This window comes from Lichenostomus cassidix, chromosome 4A (assembly GCF_008360975.1).
Source record: "Lichenostomus cassidix isolate B80296 chromosome 4A, HeHo_3.0, whole genome shotgun sequence".
Taxonomy (NCBI): domain Eukaryota; kingdom Metazoa; phylum Chordata; class Aves; order Passeriformes; family Meliphagidae; genus Lichenostomus; species Lichenostomus cassidix.
In genome coordinates, this window is record NC_139485.1 from 11976603 (window position 1) to 11996503 (window position 19901).

General features: G+C 50.2%; 1 protein-coding gene across 9 annotated transcripts in view; it reads right to left on the minus strand.

Moving 5' to 3' along the window:
* MBNL3 (muscleblind like splicing regulator 3) overlaps window positions 1–11853 on the minus strand; it is a 93804-nt gene extending 81951 nt beyond the window's left edge. For 4 of the 9 annotated variants that reach the window (XR_014852250.1, XR_014852251.1, XM_085060545.1 and 1 more), the window contains exon 1: window positions 10180–10305. Coding sequence is in view for 1 of the 9 variants with exons in the window: in XM_085060552.1 (XP_084916678.1) it covers window positions 10180–10299 (120 nt within the window). In the remaining 8 variants the exon portion in view is untranslated. Of the gene's footprint in view, window positions 1–4529; window positions 4552–8749; window positions 8995–9927; window positions 10068–10179; window positions 10306–11725 lie in introns of those variants that run through there. The other 5 variants (XM_085060549.1, XM_085060552.1, XM_085060546.1 and 2 more) reach the window with 5 other exon arrangements.
* Between the last annotated feature and the right edge of the window lie 8048 nt (window positions 11854–19901).

Below are 19901 nucleotides of genomic sequence, written 5' to 3' on the forward strand. Positions count from 1 at the left end.
GAGAAATATCTGAAGATGCTCAAAAGAAAGCCATCAGACAAGCAGTTACCAGTCACGTGTTTGCTACTGAACATCACGAATGATTGAGCTAAAAAAGCGTCTCACAAGTGTTTGAATCTACATTTCACTGAGAGAAAGGGAAATCCACGACAAAAAGCCTGCAAATCACTGCCAGTCAGTCCCAAATCTGGCGTGCTTGGCTGGACTGTGGCATTCCCCACTTGCTCTCCTGGTCCCTACATTGGGAAGTAAAGCCAACACATCCCCACATGTACAAAACCGGAATCAGTGGGCAGTTATCTGAAATGTAGTATGCAGTGAATTGCCGCTGCATGGGATCAATCCAACTCAACTGTCCAGCCCTTTTGTTTCAAAAAGGGAATTACTACTGCTGAAAGGCACCTGCCTTTGCTCACAGCCTTATGCAATGGACGCTCTAAGCATTACTCTAATTAAATCAGTACATAATTATTAGACTGGTTTATTGAACTAAAAAACCCCAGCACCTTGCGAAAGGCCACCAGCGACTGACTCATCCTCACCCAAGCAGACACTCTCCTGCAGCGCTGGGCATCCTCCAGCTCCACTTTCACCTTTTCCAGCTGACCCAAGCACAGGCTGCATCGGCCCAGGCATCATTCCTGCCCTCTCCCTCAGCCAGGACAAGCATTCATGAGGCTGACAAAGCAGAGGAAAGAGGACAGCAGAAGTGAGGAGAGAGAACACACCTTTCAGTGCCAAGAAACATGTGAAGTGCATGAAAGAGCAGGCTGAGCTCGTCGTGGCACCCATGGAGGAAAGAGCACTCAGCACAGACTGGGACCTCAAGCAGCCAATGGCTCTGCCTTGGCAATGCCCCTTTGTCAAGAGGTTTCGACGATCTTCCCAAATACACACATTTTCCCCCACAAGATGCTCCAAGACCCAGGGGAAAACTTTCATGTAAGCTGGCATACAAAATGGTGTTACCACCCAACTAGGGGCATCTACCACAGTCTCTACAGCTGGGCTGAACTTAGAAATCCAGGTATCTCTAGAAAAACAAGATGGGTAGCACTGCACAGAAAATAAATCTATTATTAAACACATCATAAGCTTCCCTATACCTTATGAATAGATCTCAAGGTCTTGTCAGAAGGATAACCTTCCATCTAACACAGGGCACAGAATGAATCTGGCATTTGGCAGCAGCATTCTCATTCCAACCTTGGTATCTGAGCATCAGCTACTGAATGAGTCATATTACAACACAGTCACCAGAGCTGGAAAGTCCCCAACCCAGCAGGTCTCTCCCTTCAGCAAGGTTCATAAAACCTCATGCAGAATCTGCCCTACATGCCATATTCATCTCCACTGTCTCAGAAGAAATGTGGATCACTCAAACCCACTGCTCTGCAGACCCTGAAAATCATGATGAAGGTGGTCAACCCCATGTAAGAGCCTCCCAAGAGAGGTACGCTGGGCAGACTGGTCCAAGGGTGTGTGCAGTGCAAGAATGAGGAGTGGGGACCACCAGCCTGCACTTCTGAGCAAGGTGGAGAGCTGGTTGCACCCAGAGGCAACAGGGGACGTGTAGCCTCACTGCGGAGATGCAGGAGGGAAGGTGCTCACTGTTCATCCTGCAGGAGAGCAGCCCACTCTGGTTTGCCTTATTTACATGACCTGAAGTGCAGCTTCCTCAGGCACCATGTGAAAGGTGCTGCTTCATTAGCCAGACCACGCCTGGGCACTTGGGACACTGCCAACGTTAGCTCGTTACCAAGGATCTGCTTAACGAAGGGCACTGAGGTTGTCACACCAAGTGCTTCACTGAGTAATTAGTCAAGCCAAATTCATCAGCGATGGACTTGGTCTGAGGAACAAGCAGAGTACACGGAATGGAGGTGTGTGTTTGTGACACCAGAAGTCAAGTGCAAATGCAAGGTGGAGATGCCAGTGCCAAAACCCAGGCAGTCTGTCTGTCCAAGGGCATGGAGGCTTCACAAAACACCTCTGCACTCTGACTTCCTCACTCAGATACAACACCAGCATCTGGAGGCTTAAGAGAGAGGAGAATAAACCACCATCCTGTGGATGGCTCCATGTTACTGTTTCTTTTCTGTACTTCAAAAATAACTTCACTGAAATGTATCTGCAAATGCAATACAAGCCCCCCTGGGCCAGCACTGCTTATTACTATTTATATAAAAATGTTCAGACTATATTTGAAAGGAGCCCACTGATACCTGGTATGGCTATAAAAAGATTTATCCATCCTGACTTGCTGGCTGCAGACTAGGACATCCTACAGCTGTGTAACTTAAGAAGACTGACCAGCATTGATTAGCAGTTTTGACCAGATTCTGGGGAGAGAAACCTTTGCTGCTCAACAAGGGAAGAGCCCAAAGAGCCCGATTCTATCTTCCCCATCAGTTTTGCACCCCATGGCCTGCAGTAACAATTTGCATGCTGTAGACTAACCCAGTGTTCTGGAGAACAACTCCCAGCAGCAGCTCGGCAGCCAGCCATGGCTGAGAGCTTGTCCTTTACAGGGCAGGATTTCCCATCAGTGACATGGGGATGTTTGGCAGTTCATTCCAACCTTTAGGACCACTTCAACAACTGGTCCATCAACCCACACGGGCTCCTCCCAGCATCACAGCCCTGCATTGCACAATCACACCCCACCACCACACAGGCCCAGAACCTTCCACCAAAACATTACCAAACATTTCACAAGCAATAATGAATTAGAGTCCCAGCATCCCAATTAACTCTGGGAGCAGAGAAGCAGGCTGAGGTGTCCCTGTTTCCCTGTGAGTCTGCTGAGGAGCCAGGAATGGCAGACAGACCTGCCGGCTCCCTCCTTCTGCTCAGCAACAGACCTGCGAGATATTTCAAAGGCTCTTTCCAAAACAGAAGGAGAAAAAAAGAAAAAGCTTTCTGTTTTCCTTGAAAAGCAGGTCGTGCAACAAAGAAGGCACTAATAAAGGTTTCACCATCCAAATTAAAAGTCAAAGGCAGCAATAAAGAGTCTCTGAAATATAAGAAACACGTTGTGTGCAGTGTGAAATTTACTGCTGCCTAGCAGAATGAAGCCAAACATCTTAATATGGAAAAACACCGCTACTTTTGACCCAAACAGATTGGGAACAGGAAGTAAAAACAAATCACCCAGCTGCGGCCTCCCCACAGTACGAGGAGCAGCAGCCAGTGCTTCCTGCCCACGCTCTCCCTGTCCATGGCCGCCAAGGTCTGCACACTGTTTGCACAGGGGCCAATCCCACCTAGAGCAGACAGTTTGTTATGAAAGCTGTTGTAGCCAAGATCAGGTCTTTATTGAAGGGGATTCAGCTGGGAAGAGACAGGAAAATGGAGCTGCAGGAATCAACCCAAATGCTGCATCCATTTGCAAACCGCGCAGGGACAGAGGCTGCCCTACTAGGGGATTCCCCTTCTTTTGATGGCTCTCTCCATTTTCACCAGCCAAATTCCTGGCTCAGGACAGGCATATTTCAGGAGTTAATTTTGGGTTTACTACATCATCACCAGCAAACCCTGAGAAATTAAGTCAAGCCTCAATTGGCTCAAAACATAATTGCATTTCTCTTAAATAATAGCTTTGCATTACTTCATTTTTTGTTAGGTTGGTTTTTTTTTTCTGAGCTCGTGCATATTACATTCTAATTATATTTTCAAGCTTTCATTTGCAGCTACAGGAATAACCCAGAAAGACATACAGATGAGCTAATTTTCAAATCATTACTTGATGAAGGACATGAAGCTTTAAAAAAAGTGACAGATAGACCAAAGGACTTGGATGAAAAAATGGAACATGCAAAACTGAAAGTCCATCATCTCTTTCATTAAAGCCAGTAACTCAGTGCCAAAGAGAACGGCTTTAAGACCTCAGCAGAGCAAACGCTGAATTATCAAACACATAATGCAGCAGAGAATGCCATTTACACAAATGCTACACACTGAACAGCAGCTCAGAACCTGGCACTCCGACTAAAATTCTGCTTTCAGCAAATCTCGTAAGTATCATTTTTATCAGCTCAAGCAGATTTTTCCTACAAGATTTTAAAAGATTGCATGCCAGGTGTAGAATACTTCATAAAGCAGAATTAGATTTTTGCCTTGCGTGATTTTTTAAATTTTTTTTTAATATAAATAATAGCAACCAGCAAATTACAGCCATTAGTACAACACTGCCTTCACAGCAGATTTATGGCAGCATTACCAAAAGCAGAATTCCACCCAACAACACTTCTGGGTAACACAGACATCTGCAGAACCAAGGGGAAAAAAGCACATAAACATGCACAACCACACATTTCGTGCATTACCGTCCAAGACTTTTACAAGGATGGGTGTTTCGTGCCAGTGTTCTGCAAGACAGTACCCTGAGCACGCACAAGAGTAGGGAACGCTCTCCTGCACACAGCGACCTCCAGTCCTACCTCACATCCTTTTAAATCCCTCACTTTCATGCTCAAAAATAAATACAGCTTTGACAGAGGGGCTGCACTGCGAGGAAGGAAACTCACCCCACACTCCTGTTACGGTGCTGGATGAAATCCTCCCTCTGCCCCAGCAAGCTCCCAGCAAAAATATCCAAGTTTATCGCACCAAGGAAAGAACAATAAGTGGGAGTCCGAAAAGGCAGTCAGAAGTACCGCCAAAAAAGCAGAGCTCTTTCTCAAAAAAAAGCCCTCCCTTAGGAAGGCTGCCAATCAAACCCGATCACGAGGCTGTTTTCCGAGGGTGAATAGAGTTCTTATTGACACAGCTTATGTCTGCAGCATGCAGCCCTCCACAAGGCTTTCAAGAGCAGATCGGATTACACAGACACATTCTCTCTGATTTTATGCATTCAGAAGCCCTCAGACATAAAATACCCGGCTCAGAAGGCCACCGCTTTTTCAGCTTGCTATCGGCCTATGTGCTTTTACAGAAAAAAACCCCAGGCAAACAGATCCTGGCACCTTTACTTGTGCTCCCGAGGCCCTCACCCTCGCTCAGCAGGGCCGTATAATTTGGAGGCCAAGCCACAGATTTGCTCCATGTGAGTAATACAAGACGACTCATTCCCATGGTGAGTGCTTAGCATCAGAACGGGAGAAGAGAAAAAACAACTATCTGCTGACACCATTTAAAATGGGAGACGATAACATCGCTCTGGGTAGACAATCCTTCCTGGAAGATGGCACGGAAAAAGGGGAGGATGCACACCTTTTAAAAGAACAACACGCACTGCACAGCTTAGCAGGCAAGAGGTGCACAACTGCAAAAGCATCACAAGCACAAATTCAGGTAAATCATCTGTCCAGGGGCAGCAATTTGCACACACGGGAACCCGGAGAAAACAAACTAAAAGGATCCATTTATACAAATTTTATACTTAGGGGGCACAATAAGGAGCTCCATTCCAGCAGCAGACACAGATAGTGTCTGGGGTACCTGTGGTGTTGCATTAGAGGTGAACAGAGAATTACAAAATATTTTATTATCAATGCTCCAGCTTAGAGACTATGTTTCAGCAAAAGAGACAAGTCTGTGCTTCAATCATATGACAAATTAGGACCTGAGCACTGCCCTAGAGATGGATGTATGCACTGCCCAGAGGTCTGGACTACACCAATTAAAAAGAAGCTCACAAACCACCCCCCTCCCTAAAAAACAACCTAAAAAGCAAACCAGTACATCACACATGCGCAAGTGGATCCCTATCGCCTAAAAAGGAACTCCTGCATCAACTCAGCCACACTGAATTGAAACTTCTCACTGAAATATTACGTATGGCAAACACAGCAAATCAAGCAAGCTTGAGCTTCAGAGATTTTACAGGATTTTAAGAGCAAACACACATTGTTCAATAAAGACATCCTCTCTTCCCTGCTTCCAGGCTGCAGTCGCTTCCCAACCAAGATTTTCTAGCATTTTGCAAAAGATTTTTCCTCACATTTTTCCTGATGGATGCTGGAAGGCTTGACCTAGGCAACGGAAATACAGGGTGCCATGTCTGTCTGAGGTGGCAGTTCTTTGGCTGGACATTTGCACTGTTCTCAAAGCACACCAATAGTGCCACTCCTCCTGTGACCATCTTTGGATACAGGATCTAAGCAAACTATGTTTTCAGTGCTCAGCCTCCCTCTAAATGACAGCCTCATGTCTAGTACTTACTTTAGTTTCCACATGTGACTTCTAGTATGTTCATGGTCCAAAGAGCCTACTCCTATGAATGCTACATACTCTTTCCCAACACATCTGAGTCACAATGGTTCACTCCACTGCCAAAGCCAAGTCATCACTCACCAGCATAGTGGTGTGGGCATCCTACTGTGGGCATCAGTCACCAAATTCTGACTGTAGATTCATCATCTTCACCTGTGCCTACGTAAGCCACAAAGAAAATCTTCATTTGTTTTCGGGCTCCTGACTAAGCTGCAGGCACTGGTGACTAGGACAGCCATGGTTTGACTTGTACCTTTAGGAAGATCCATTTACCAGACATTCGTAACAATGTTATGCTGGGGTCCACCCTCATCCTGTCCTGCCTGGGCCCCCTCAAGTCCTTGGACCAACACAGCCATTTCTATGGCCACATGGAGAAGCTGAGTGATGGCTAAAATGAGCATCTTTTCTTTCTTCTTATTCTGAAAGGTTATTCTTAATTCACAAGGATAGAAGAGACTGGAAAAAAAGGCTGGAAGCAGGACCACTTCCACCACAGCACCAGCTTCAAAATTGATTCACAAGCTATGCTGCAAAAAGTAAGAAAGCCAGCCTCTCTCTCTGCAGTCACGAGTTTTTAAGTCACACTTTGAGATTCCCTTAAATGTGCAGAACATCCCCTCAAAACCTCATGTCTGATGGCATCATAAGTGCAAAACTCTAAGCTCCATATATTCCTCTTGCCAAGATGGGGCAAGTCCAGGAGAAAATTTCTAGGTCTGTAAAATTTTAAAAATAACATTTAAGGCTCATGCCAGCCATTCCCTAACAGAGAATAAGAGGGCAGAGCCAGCTCCCACTGCTTGTGAAGTGGAACTGGGCATGACAACCACTAGAAAATCCTCTGTGTGGATTCAACATCTCAGAGGGACAACTGCCCAGCATCCCTACTGTCAGTAATCTTCCTGCAGCACATGGTCCAGCACTGGGAGGGAGGAACGACAGGTCTAGATGCACTCCCTCTTTCTCCATGTGGGTCCCTCACGGCAACGCAAAGGACGTAGCACCCTGAATTCTGCTGACCTGGCCAGATGTTGCAGGAGGCTGAGCAGGACACTTTACAGCACCATGAGGCTAATTTCCTTGCTGACCACCAGGTCTGCTTTGGGCTCCTGCCAGTATATCCCAAAGGACCCATAAGGCAGCACCAGATCTGCAGCAGCCATACAGCTGTAAACAGGCTAAACCAGGTGCATACATAAAACTCAGCTGCTGCTTGGAAGGCCAATGAGCCTGAAGCAGACTGCTCCTTCTCCTGCTATAAGTACATCCCATAATATCTAGAAGCTTCAGCACAGTCCATTGTCTTTGAAAGACGAAACACTCAAAACACTGAAATAGCTCTCAAACTTTTCTGGGCCATCTCTACTTTAAAATGACTCCATTTAAATATGTACCATGTCTATATATATACACACACACACCAAGGGAAATTAGCACCCGTGAGCAGAGCTGGTGCCCACACACCGTAACTCTGCACAGCCTCCTGGGTCTGCCTGTGCCACGGCAGCTCCACACCTCTACAACCCTACAGCAACCCAGGGCTGCTTGAAGCTGCCCCAGGAAGATCCTGCCCTGCTGGCAGGAGCACTGGAAAGACCACAACCTGCAGGCTTTCCACCAGACCACTTGCTAACACTCATCTCTCTTGGGGTAAGGAGAGTTAATGGGGGGCAGGGAAGTTTAAGACCAAATTACAGAGTCCTTTAAGTCCTTCACCTCTTCATGAAGCTGAACCCCCAAGTGCTCCCTTCAGGATTTTTTTCCCCTCCCAGGCCTGAGATGCATGATTTGGACATTCATTAGTAATTGAAGCTCCAAGGAGCAGGACTGTGCCATGTAAGGCATTTCTCCAACCTGGAGAGCAGTACCACTGCAGCCTCCACATACTACCTGAACAGCAGAACACCCGCAAGGAGGACCCATGGGGGAAAACATCTCTGCAACCCCATAGAAGCTACTGCAGGGAAACTTTAACTGTGTTACTTCTGCTTCTGCATAATCTCAGAATAACTAGCTTAATTCAGACTGCTCCAACTCAGACACCCGATAGTTTCAACATGGTATAGACTATAACCTCGCTCTAATTACAGGATCAGGTTACATGTCCAACAACTGCTGCAATTCAGTCTTGCCTGATACACCCCTGCTGAGAATTCCTCATCCCACCTCTCACTCTCTTACTTTTTGGCAACCTTTGAATGGAGGCAGGGATACCTAGCAACACCCCAGCATCTGACATACACCCCAAGCCCCCAAAAGATTAAGTCATTATTTCCTTGCAGTAACGAAGGCAACGACTTCCATCACCGCTGAATAAACTAGTTTTAGGCAAATAGCACAGACACAACACTACTGTTCATACACTCCTCTATGCAAACGCAATATAGGATTATTGCTAAGAGCCACAACACCACGAGCCCGCACATCACTCCCCAAGCCAGGTGCTGATCACACACAGAACCTGTCTGAGCAAGAGCGGAGTTTACAGAGAGGCAAAAGCTGCAGGACCGGGCAGTCGGACTTTCACTACCTCAAAGGCAGGGGATGCTCCTTACAGCAGCGCACGTCTCGCCTTTGAGCTCAAAACTGCATCCGCAGCTCCCGCTGCCATGAAAGGGGAAGGTTTTCTCCCCGCAGCCGCTCGCCCGCGCCTGAGCCGAATGCTAACAGGTCTGTGCCGCGCGTCAGGCTCGCCACCGCCTCATGCTCGGCCGGGGAACGCTCCGCTGCCCGGGCGGACGAGCTGCCCGGCCATGGCTCGGCGATGATTCAGCAAGGGGGTGGCTCCTTCCCGGTGGGAAGGCACACCTCCTGCGAGCTGTCACACCGCGGGGCCGGGGCAAAATGGGAGAGAGAACTTGCTCTGTCTATCATGGCTGCACTTTCCAAAATGCGTAAGCTGGCCTGGTAGGGGCGAGGGGGGCGAAACGGGGGTGTTTCCATCGGCAGGCACACGGGAATAATTGAAGGAAACATCTCGAGGCTTTTAACTGTGGCACAAGTAAATGAAGGAAAAGAAGGAAAAAAAAAAAAAAAGAAAAAAAAAAAAGCCAGACACTTTGGGAGCCAGCATCAACTTCGCCAGGCTGTGTTCTTTGTTTCTAGGCAGACTCCAGTGCGGTGGCAAGAATGAACAAATGCGCATGTCTTCATAAGAGTCAAAAAAAAAAAAAAAAAAAAAGAGAAAAAAAAGGAAAGAAAAAATCCCCCCCTCCCCTCCGGCCCCTCTCTCGCCGCTGCGGCGGCCGGAGCCCTCCGGAGAGTTTGGGCTGCTTTTCCACAAGTAAAACTCCCTTTCCCGCTGCTCCGAGCAGGGGCTTGCCACGCTTCCAGGGGGTACAGCAGCGCCTGCAACACTTTCGGCTGCAAAAATTAGTTCTGGTGTGGGTTTTGTGCTTTTTCTTTTTTTTTTCTATTAAAGAACGGAACGCCGCCCCCGCCACGCTCCAGCCGCGCCAGCCGCCCTCCGCAGCCGCCCGCCGGAGCGGAGCGGGGCCCGGCCCGCCGCCGCCAGACAAAGGAGCGATGCGGAGCCGCGCCGGCACCCGCGGCCAGCCCGCCCCCGCTCCCGGGACAGCCGCCCGCGGGACGGGCACCGGGACCGGAACCGGCCGCCGCCGCGCCCCCTCCCCGGAGCGCAACCCCCGTCCCCGGGCGCCCCGCGGCTCGGCGAGGGCACCGAGCGCCCCGCGGCCGGCCCGGCCTTACCTCGCAGCGGCGGCGGCGCTCGCAGGCAGCGGCGGCCGCTCCGTGCCACGCGCGGCGGCGCGGGGCGAGCCACGGGGGCCGGTTTAGCGCGGGGGCCGCCTGCGCGCCGCCATTTTAACGCCTCCCGCCCGCCCTCCGCCCCCCCCACCGCCCCCCCACCCCCCGCTCCCCGCGGCCACGCGCGGCGTGGAAATGCCGCTCCGCGCCCCCCCGCGTCCTCCCCGTCCCCTCCGCCCCCGTCCCCGCCGTTACATTGACGCAGCGGCTCCTGGTCGCCGGGCCCGCCGTGGCGGAGCTATAGCAGCAGGGCAGCAGCAGCAGCCGCCGCCGTCGTGGCCCCTCCGCCGCCGCCTCCCGCCGCCGGGCGCACATGGTACGCTCCGGGGCCGCGCCGCGCCGCGCCCCGCCGGCCGCGCGCGCCGCCCGGCTGCTGCCATGGCAACCGCCCCGCGACCCCCGCCCCGCCGCGACCCGCGCCACGCGCCCCGGGGCTGCTGCTCCCGCCGCTCACCGGCGTGCCCGGCACCCCGGCACCCCGGCACCCGCACCTCTGCCCCGCCGCTGGACACACAGCCGCCGCGCCCCCGCACCCAGCCCACCTGTCCCCAACGCCGCCGCCACCTGCTGAGCGGCTGCATCACCGCTGTCCCCGAGTCACCGCCATACCTCCCCGCCGTGTCCCCTCCGTCCCCGAGTGTCGTGACACCTCCGCGGCGTGTCCGGCCCATCCCCAACTGCACCATCGCACCTCCCTGACGTGTCCCCTCTATCCCTGAAGCCACCATCGCACCTCCCTGCTGAGTCCCCACTGTCCCCAAAACCACCATCACATTCCCCCGCTGGGGGGTTGCATCCCTCCTGTCCCCAAATCACCATCACACATCCCTGCTCTGTACCCAAAGCCACCATGATACACCCCCAATGTGTCCACACTGTTCCCAAAGTCACTATCACATGTCCCCACTGTGTTCCTGCTGTCCACAAAGCCACCATCACAGCTTCTTGTTGTGTCCCCACTCTCCCCAAAAACACCAACACATCCACCTTCTAAAGGGCTGTATTCCCACTGTCCACAAAGCCACCATCATACCTTCCCACTCTGCCCCCTCTGTCCCCAAACCACTGCCCCCTCCTGACAGGTTGAATCCCTGCTGTCCCCAAACCACTGTCACACGTCCCTCCTGTGTCCTCTCTGTCCCCAAAGCCACCATCACACCTTCTTCTGCGTCCCCATTGTCCCCAAAAGCACCATCGCATCCACCTGCTGAGGGGCTGCATCCCCACTGTCCCCAAAGCCACCATATTATCCCACTCATTGTGTCCCTGCTGTTCTAAAATCATCATCACATACCCCCACCATGTCCTATCACCAAAGCCCCCATCACACCTCCCTGCTCTGTCTCCTCTGTCCCCAAAGCCACTACCATATGCCCCCACTGTGTCCCCGCTGTACCCAAAGTCACCATCATACCTTCCCACTCTGTACCCTCTGTCCCTAAAGCTACCATCACATGTCCCCAGTCTATCCCTGCCATTCCCAAGGCCACTATTACACCTTCCCGCTCTGTTCCTGCTGTCCCTAAAGTCACCATCACACCTCCCCACCGCACCCCTCCTTATGTCCAAAGCCTTCATTGCATGCTCTCACCGAGGGTCTGTATCCCCACTGTCCCCAAGCAACCATCACATCCCCCAAACACATCTCGTTTGTCCTCAAAGCCATCACCACCCGTCCCCAAAGTTGTTGTCACTCCCCCCCCCCAGGGGCTGTGTCCCTGACAGGCTTGGCCACCCTTACCTGGGTAGTGGCACAGCTCTTCCACGCTGCAGTGCTCATTTTCACTCCTGTTTTGCAACAGAAGATTGCGTACGCCAGGACAGTCGCGAGGGAGAGTAGGCGCAATGTGAAGCAGATGAGCGAGTAAATCATGAAGCCGCCGTACATGTTCTGCATACTGCAAACGAGGAGCTAATTTCCTGGCAGCCGGCTTCAGGATGCTTCAAGTCAGTCTCTGCCGATGTGGCCCTTAAAAACCTCTCAGGCTGTGGCTGCAAGCAGCCCTGCTCCTTTCTGACTTTAGCATCTAATTCCCACAAATACAGATAATTGAATTATGCATTTTGTCAGGGGGAGCGGAAAACAACCAGCAACCACTGGATCACTGAGAAAAACAGTCAGTCGCCCTTTTTTTTTTTTTTAATTTAGCTTTTTGCGGGGTTTGGTGACATGTTGTCAAGCATGAGCTCAACCAGAGTCAGACAGAAGCAGCTGAGGGTTGTTTATTGCACACAGAGTAGCCCTCCCTGACAGCAGCACTAATGGAAATAACACTAATAAAACTGTTGTGTTCGTGGTCTGAGCAGCAAAGTACAAGCCCTGGTTTCTGTGCCCTGCTCTGACAACCACTTCCCCAGTGACCAACAGCAGACCACTTCGCCTCCCTTCCTAGTTACCACCACTGATTCATAGTTGAGATCAATTAGTTAATGTTTGCAAAGTCGGTTGAAGATGACAAAGCGTTACATGCTGCTAATAAAACCATAATGATCCCACTGTTAAACATTAAACACACAATGAGGTGTAAAAAAATATACCGCATTTATGGAAAATTCCCCTTCCTGCAAGGACAAAGGATTAGCTCCTAAAAAAAGAAGGATGAGCACAAATTTGCACCACAGGATTGTGTTTCAAGGGTTTGGCTTCTTGTTTGGGTCTTTGCTACCGATTATTTTTGTGTCCACGGGCACATCACTTGGGCCAGCAGTTGCTGACCCACCTGAAGGTGGCCAAAAATTGCCAGAAGATTTTGGAAAGGGATTGTCCTTTCCATTTTGTGCCTCTGCTTCCCAATCTACTAAATGGAACGAGGATTGCAGCTGTGTAGCCTGATTTTTGCAGGCAAGATAATACAGCGGTTAGCAAACCCTGGCAACATGGTCATTAGAAGCCTGGAGAGCTGTGCTGCTCGTGAGACACGTCACACCACAGTGCCAGGAATAAAAGTGGGTGTGTGGGACTTTCTAGGAGATTTTTCTTGGCAATGAGTCTTGCTCTAAAAGCAGAACTGGTAGCTGTGCCACTGGTAGGGCTCTGGGTCGCTTTATGTAGAGCAGCGCATGTCTGATGCTCTGACCTACGGGCAAGAAGGAGGAGAGGAACCAGGAAAACCACGTTTGTCTGTAGCTTTGGGCCTGCACGGGGCCATATTCATGGTGATGAGGCACTGGTGTTTCTGGCAGGGCAGAAGCTATGGGTGGGGATTTGCACAACAAGAGCTCCAGGCAGTTAAGGATTTGGCAGAGCAATCTCAGAGAGGAGAGCTCCTCTCCAAAAAGAGAAGCCCTTTGACAAGGTATCCCTCATTTCCTCCATCGACCTGCCCTTTGCAAGGTGCACGCCTGAGCTGCAAGAGCCTATTGCATCTTCCTCCTGAAATCTGATGCTGCCCTGCTTTGATGGCGATCAGTTGATGACTGCAGAAAAGCTGAATCATGAAACAGAGGTTATAAACAAGGTTATTTTTAACGAAGGGAATGAATCCCACATCATTGAGCAGTTGAGGCAAGGGACTGTCAGCTGGTGCTCGCAGGTCTCACTTCTGCCCCGATGTTCTTTATGTCCTGGAGCAAATTAAAATCTCTCTAGCCTTTAATTTACCTCCTTGTAACATGGACAAAGCAGCAGACTCCAGTTGTTTTCTTTGTGCAGCAAAGCTCCTGGCGTGACAGTAAAGCGATGCTGGGAGCTGTGTGATGCCAAGGGCTGGCTTGCACTGCCACCCGGCACCTTGCAGAACTATTTTCAGCCATGCAAAATGATCACACGCAGTATTTCAACAATGTTCATAGACATTTCAAATGCAGAGAGAGACTACCCAGTCTGATTCCCCTCTCCCATATTTCACAGTCTTACATTTCAATTCCCACATGCAGCCCAGTAACTGCTGCTTCATTTTGCTCACTGCAAACTCGAAATAGACAAGTTTTGCAACCCAGAGACTCATGCTGTGTCCTTCAGGCACTGGTGTGCTGCAGGGTGTGTGTTGTAGGTACCCAGCCCAGGGGGAGGGAAGATTGGTCTGGTTCACCTACAGCTAACTGGGAGATTTCCTGAGTATGCTACTTTCTCACATTTAAATTCTTCCAAGAAAAGCATATACATTTTTCCTAGGAAAGATGACTCAACTTGGAGAAGCAGGGGATTGAGGCTGGGGCTCACCAGGCTTCTGTGCACTTCCTGAGAAATATGAACAACTCCAGGTACAGATCCTCACAAACCTGTCTTCTCCGCTTCATGCCCGAGTTAACAAGTGCTTTGGGTGTGTCTCCCCAGTATTATGGAGATAACTACCAAGGTTAAAGGACTCTAGATTTTTTGGAAAATGTTTTGTAAATACGTGTATTTAAATATATATACACACACAGGTATTTATGAAAACTTTAGGAGATTGTAAACTTCCCCACCATTCTCACAACACTGTTAAGGACTTTTGCTCCTGGAGGAGCTTACCTTGCTCACTCAAGTTTTCTTTAAGTAGTGATTTCCACATAGAAAATATCAAATAGAACCCAAAGCAGAAATGGGCTGGATCCCAAGTGGGTTCTTCTGGTTCTTCTCCCCATGACCTATCTTCACTTACCTTCTGTAGAAGCAGACACCAAACCTGCACTAGCGTGGGACAAAGAGCAGCGCCCTGGCCCGGGAACCTCCAGCACGGCTGTGAGAAGTGGAACAGGACCAACCTTGCAAGCCAGTTCCCTCTTGCTGGTGCCTGCAAGGACACGTGGCTGCACGCCAGCAGATGGAATAACCATCGCCCCGCGCTAGTTATGGGGCAGGGATGCTGCAAGGCTGCGCTAATTAGTGCTTGAGACGCCTCTGTGATCTGTAGATGAAAGGTGATTTACAGCTGCAAATTATTGCTCTCCTTCATGTGAAGTCTATTATTTTCTGGTGTCCCTCACTTTGACTCACGCCACATCCCGTATTTGGCACAGGGCAGGTTCCTCTCTGTAGAGGTGGTGCTTTACATCCCCAGCTGCCTGCACGGTGTACAAATGTGTGCTCTGCTCTCAGCATCCATTCGAGGCAGCCTGGCCGTGCCCATGCCTGGGAATCCTGGACTGGAATTCGCACAAAATTGCAACACTCAAGCAGATGGCTTTGCTGGTGGGTTCAGAGGGGCTGCATTTAAGGCTGGGTACTCAGCTGGGTTGCGAACTCAACTCTGTGAGCAGTCAGAGGAGCAGCTGATTGAACAAGAGAGGAGAAACAGGAATATCCCGAGCCTCTGTGCCTGGGACTGCCCCAGGGAAGGGGAAGAAGCCAGAACGGACCAGACTGGGGCCTCCTAGTCTGTAGCTTCTCATCTGTGTCCCAAACCTCCTGGGCAGGAATTACAAAGCAGGAGAGGTTCAAGTCTTTGGCAGGTGTCTGGAGGGAAGGGATATTAACATGGTTTTGTGAACAGCCCATGGACAGCAGAAGGAGCAGGTATAGTCAATGTCCTTACCACATTATGCCCCATGGCACATACACACCGTCAGGTTGCAAACAGCAAGTGGCATTTTGCTCTTACTGCTAAATAAAACAGCACAAAGTAGCACGTGGTGTAAGGTAGTAGTAACAACAGAAGAAGAAATATCTCTGATACTCTACACCAAAGCAATTCTATCACAGAGTGGGATTTCCTTCCCCCTCACTCACCGTGCAGCTCTCCAGCTGGGAAGTAAATGGCCACTCACACAGGCTGGCACAAGGCAGTCACGGATTTTTACAGCTGAAAGAGATCTACCTCCTGCCTAGCCCACAGCAGTTTCCACCTTCTTCCCCGAAGTCCACAAGATCTTAAACCTGCAAATTATGAGACTCTCAGGTAGCCTCACATACCAGAAAAGAAGGAGGACTGGATGGGGCTTCCATTCCCAGTACAGCCCTCTGTCCATCACCCTGTTCCCCTGGCTCCACCCAGCCCTCCTGACAGCTGTTTGCCTACACACTGAATTGGTCTGGGGCTGCCATTGCCCTCCCCATGGACACGACAGTCACACTGTAATTCCAGCTTTGGCTTGCTCTCAACAACCCCATTTGGGTGCTGTGCCATCTCCCTGGGGCCAGCGATGGCAAGGGCCCTGCTTGAGCTCTGCAAAAGCTCTGCTGATGTGCACACAGGCTGCCCAGGGATGTGTAATGGGAAGGAATCCGAGTGCTGAGCAGAAACAAGGTTGCACAGCTGCATCCCAGTGGCAATGTGCACACATACAGAAAGAGACTATTTCTGAAGTGTTTGTGCCAAGAAGGCTCATGAAGGCTGCAGAGGTTCTCTGGGCTAGTGTCACTCTCACACCCACCTGCAGATCCTTTTTGGGGGTTGTGAGACCCATGGACCCTGCATCCCATGCTGGAGGAACTTGGCACTTCAGGCTGATGTTGTGACACCTTCCCCTGCTCCACATTCTTGCAGTATTGTGAATCCTCTGAGGTACTGAGAAAGCTGCAAGCTAATTCCTTTTCTTGCTACAAGACAATCAACAGAGTGAGCCAAGCACTGCTATGGGGAGCATGGTAACTCATTAGACATCCCACTGATGCTGCAAAAGGAAAACACAGAAAGAAAGATCCCCACCATAAAATCTTGCCTTTTGTTGTGTTGTAATTTTTTGCTGCAACATTTTCTTCAGAAGGTTTTGTCCTGAATTCCTCAATCCATCAGGGCAGAGGGTCCTTGGGTCCAAAGCACATGACTCACCCTCATGGCAGCAAAACCCAGCATTTGCTGGGAAAGGTCCTGCACTGTATTCTTGCTCTTCTCTATGGATTGTATTAACTATGGGAAATGCTGGGAAGAAGTCTTCAAAACCAAACCCCACTCAAGAAGAAGCTGATTTTAACGGCCACTTCTGAATATTAACCTTAAACATGTTACCAAGGAGTGAGCAGAGACATAGGCCATGAGCACTGCTTAGAAAATGACATTTTATATAAGAGATCGACAAACCAGGATCAGTTTGACACCTTCAGTTAGATAAATCACGGTAGAGTATTAGAATTCTTTTATTTTTAGCAGCTGAAGATTCACAAATAACAGTTTTTAATAACCATGAATGATGACATCAAGCTACCACACCCCGAACTGAAATCATCACTCACTTCTTCTGGCAGGTAGGGAGGGATTTCTCAGCTTTCCTCCTCCTTTTAAACAACCTCTGCAGCAAAGAAACACTAAAAGGTGGAAAAAACACACAATCTTGCGTGGTGGTGACATTGACAGATGTGATGGTGCGGGCTGTACATGACGTTGTGATTTTTTATTAATAACCCTGCACTGCAGAGCTCAGTTAGGAAAAGAAGGAGTGCCTGAGTGCGTGGGGAGGACAGCTTTGTTCTTTGGACTTGGAAGAGAAGGAATGTAACGTCAAAGGTAGAAACACAGGAGGGGAACAAGGCTCACAAAGGAGTCAATGGGCTGTGGGTGGCTGTGAGCATCAGGTGCAGGCAGCAAACAAGATCCCAGCCATCAGGTAGCCAGGCTTTCAAATCAATTGACTTGGATCAGCGACAAGAAGGTAGGAAGAGATGCTCTCAATTTGTGGGAGCAGATAAGGGAGGTCCAGTTGTTTTCAACAACAGCATTTGGGAGTCTTTCTTTGCTGACTGATATGGTGGGTTACCTGCAGAAAAATGCTTGGTTCCCTTCCACCAGCAAGGGAGTGTTGCTGTCCCCCTGGCCCACAGAAGACACCCATGCAGAGATGTGCAGAGCCAGGCAAGATGAAGAAGGAAGGATTCTTTCTCCAAAGCCGGCAAATGGCTGCAGCAGCCCCGTTTGTCCCTCTCCCAAGCAGCCAGGGAGGCAGTGCTCTGCAGGGAGGACATGGGCGGCTGGAGGAGCAGGCGGGCTCAGCCCCGCAGAGTGCCAGCATGTGATGAACACACTGTCCCCAGTCACGTCGCTGCAGCGCCGAGGGGAAGGAAACCAAGCTTCAAAGGGAGGGAGGCAGGAGGGGCCCGAGTTTCCGGGGGCGGCTGCTCCCCAGTGTTTGTCATCATCCGAAAGAAGAGTGAAAGTTTTCGCTCTTGGGATAATTATTAAAGACATTTGGGTCTTGCTTTCACATGCCCTCTTCTTTTTTGTTTTTTTAATTAACTGTAAACCCCATCCTGGCTGCTAAACAGGGATCTGCGGAACTGAAGCTTGTATAAATGTAGTGATTTATGTGCCTTTGGAAGCGAACTGGCATTTCTGAGGAACCCCACCCAGGCCCAGCAAATACCCAGAGAGCGCACTGACTCACTGCCTGCTGGCATCGGCTCCTCTCCCTCGATGGCTGGAGCCTGCAGCCAATTTGGGCACATGCGAGACAGTGGTGGTGAGTGAACCCCAGTCCCCAGAGACACCATACACCGGGGCAGCGCCTGCCAAAACCTCTGGCTCCCAGGAGAGGCTCGGAAGGGAAGAGCAGCAGCACTGCAAGGCTGAGTCAAGCTGCAATCATCGGAGCGATGCGCTGGAGGAAGTAGCGTGCTGGCAGAGCCTGTGCCTGCAGCGAGGGCTCAGAACTGCTGCCAATTAACCAGCCTTCAAGTCACCCCAAGGCACAGCAGAGCCCTGCCGAGTGGCCTGCCTGGCAAGCCTTGGCAGAAGCCCCTTTGCTTTGCTACACCGTGAGAGCAGCCGGGAGGGCAGATGAGCTCAAGGAAGCTCTAAAAAAAAATAAAAAAAAAATCCAGTGCTGCCTGCAGAAAGATCAGCCGAGGCAGCAATACCTGCTGAGCACCTGACACAGAAGAGTCTGACACAGAAATCAGTTCGGCCATTTGCAGGTGCGATCTTGGTTAAATAAATTAAAAAAAAAAAGACCTCACCACATTGTTAAAATGGCCCCTGCCTACTCAGTGCTCTGCTCCCTCACATTAATGCAATTGTGTTTGATGAATTGAGGGAGAAGAGTCCCTTTTGACTGCAGTGCTCCCAGCAGGCTGCAGAGCCACCCTCCCAGGCTGGTTCTTGCCTGGCTCATGGGGCATCTCCCAGCTCTTACACACATCCCATATACACGAAACTCCCCTAGGACCACCAGCTCGCTGCCCCACCCACCCCAAAAAGACCCTTTCCCCATGCACCCAGAGACAGCAGCACCCACCACAGAGGTACTTGGGTGGTGTTTGCCTGGGAGAGCATGTGCTGAGCTCCTACAGCTCCCAAATGCCATAAAGTGAACCAGCTGGGCTGGTCTTCCCCTGCTTTTGTTTTGTTCCCCTTCTGGGTTTTTTTTTTTTTTTCTTTTTTTGCTAGTTCCCCATCCAATATCTGCTGTAATAAAAAAGGCAAATCAGAAAACAATGCAGTCTGTTTGTGTGTTGTAAACTGGGAGAACAGCTGCTACTCCTGGGCTAAATGGGAAGCCTTTCCACGAGAGCCATAAAAAGCAGAGTTTCTCCTTTCAGTTGCTGCATCATATCACAAAGAACGGCTTCCACCAGCCTTGCTGCCTTTTTTCTAAATAAAACTAGGTACAATGGTGGGGAACAACACACAGGACACAACTCTTCTTCAGGGCTCAACTGTGCATTTGGGGAGCCTGAGATACATTTGAGAAGGAGAAGAATTGTTTCCCAGCAATGCCCAGCATGCAGGGGAACCCTAGCACACACTGTCCCTCATGTGTCCCTCTGAACTGTGGCACCAGCTCCAAACACAACCAGCACCATCCCCCTGGAAACCTTTCCCTGCAGACCACAGCACTGAGAGACACTGTGTCTGGTGTGCATTGCAGATCACTTTGGAATAATATCTCCATCTCAGACTGAAACAAATCTTCCTGGGTCATTGGTAGACTCAGGATGTGATGATGCTAAGGAGGTATTGCCCTTTCCCAAACAGGTTCTCATTTCTTCCTCCAGGGTCACTGCTCCAAGCAGAAGCCTTTGCCAGGCTTCATCAGAAGCTATAAGCTGCTCTAAATCTACCCTT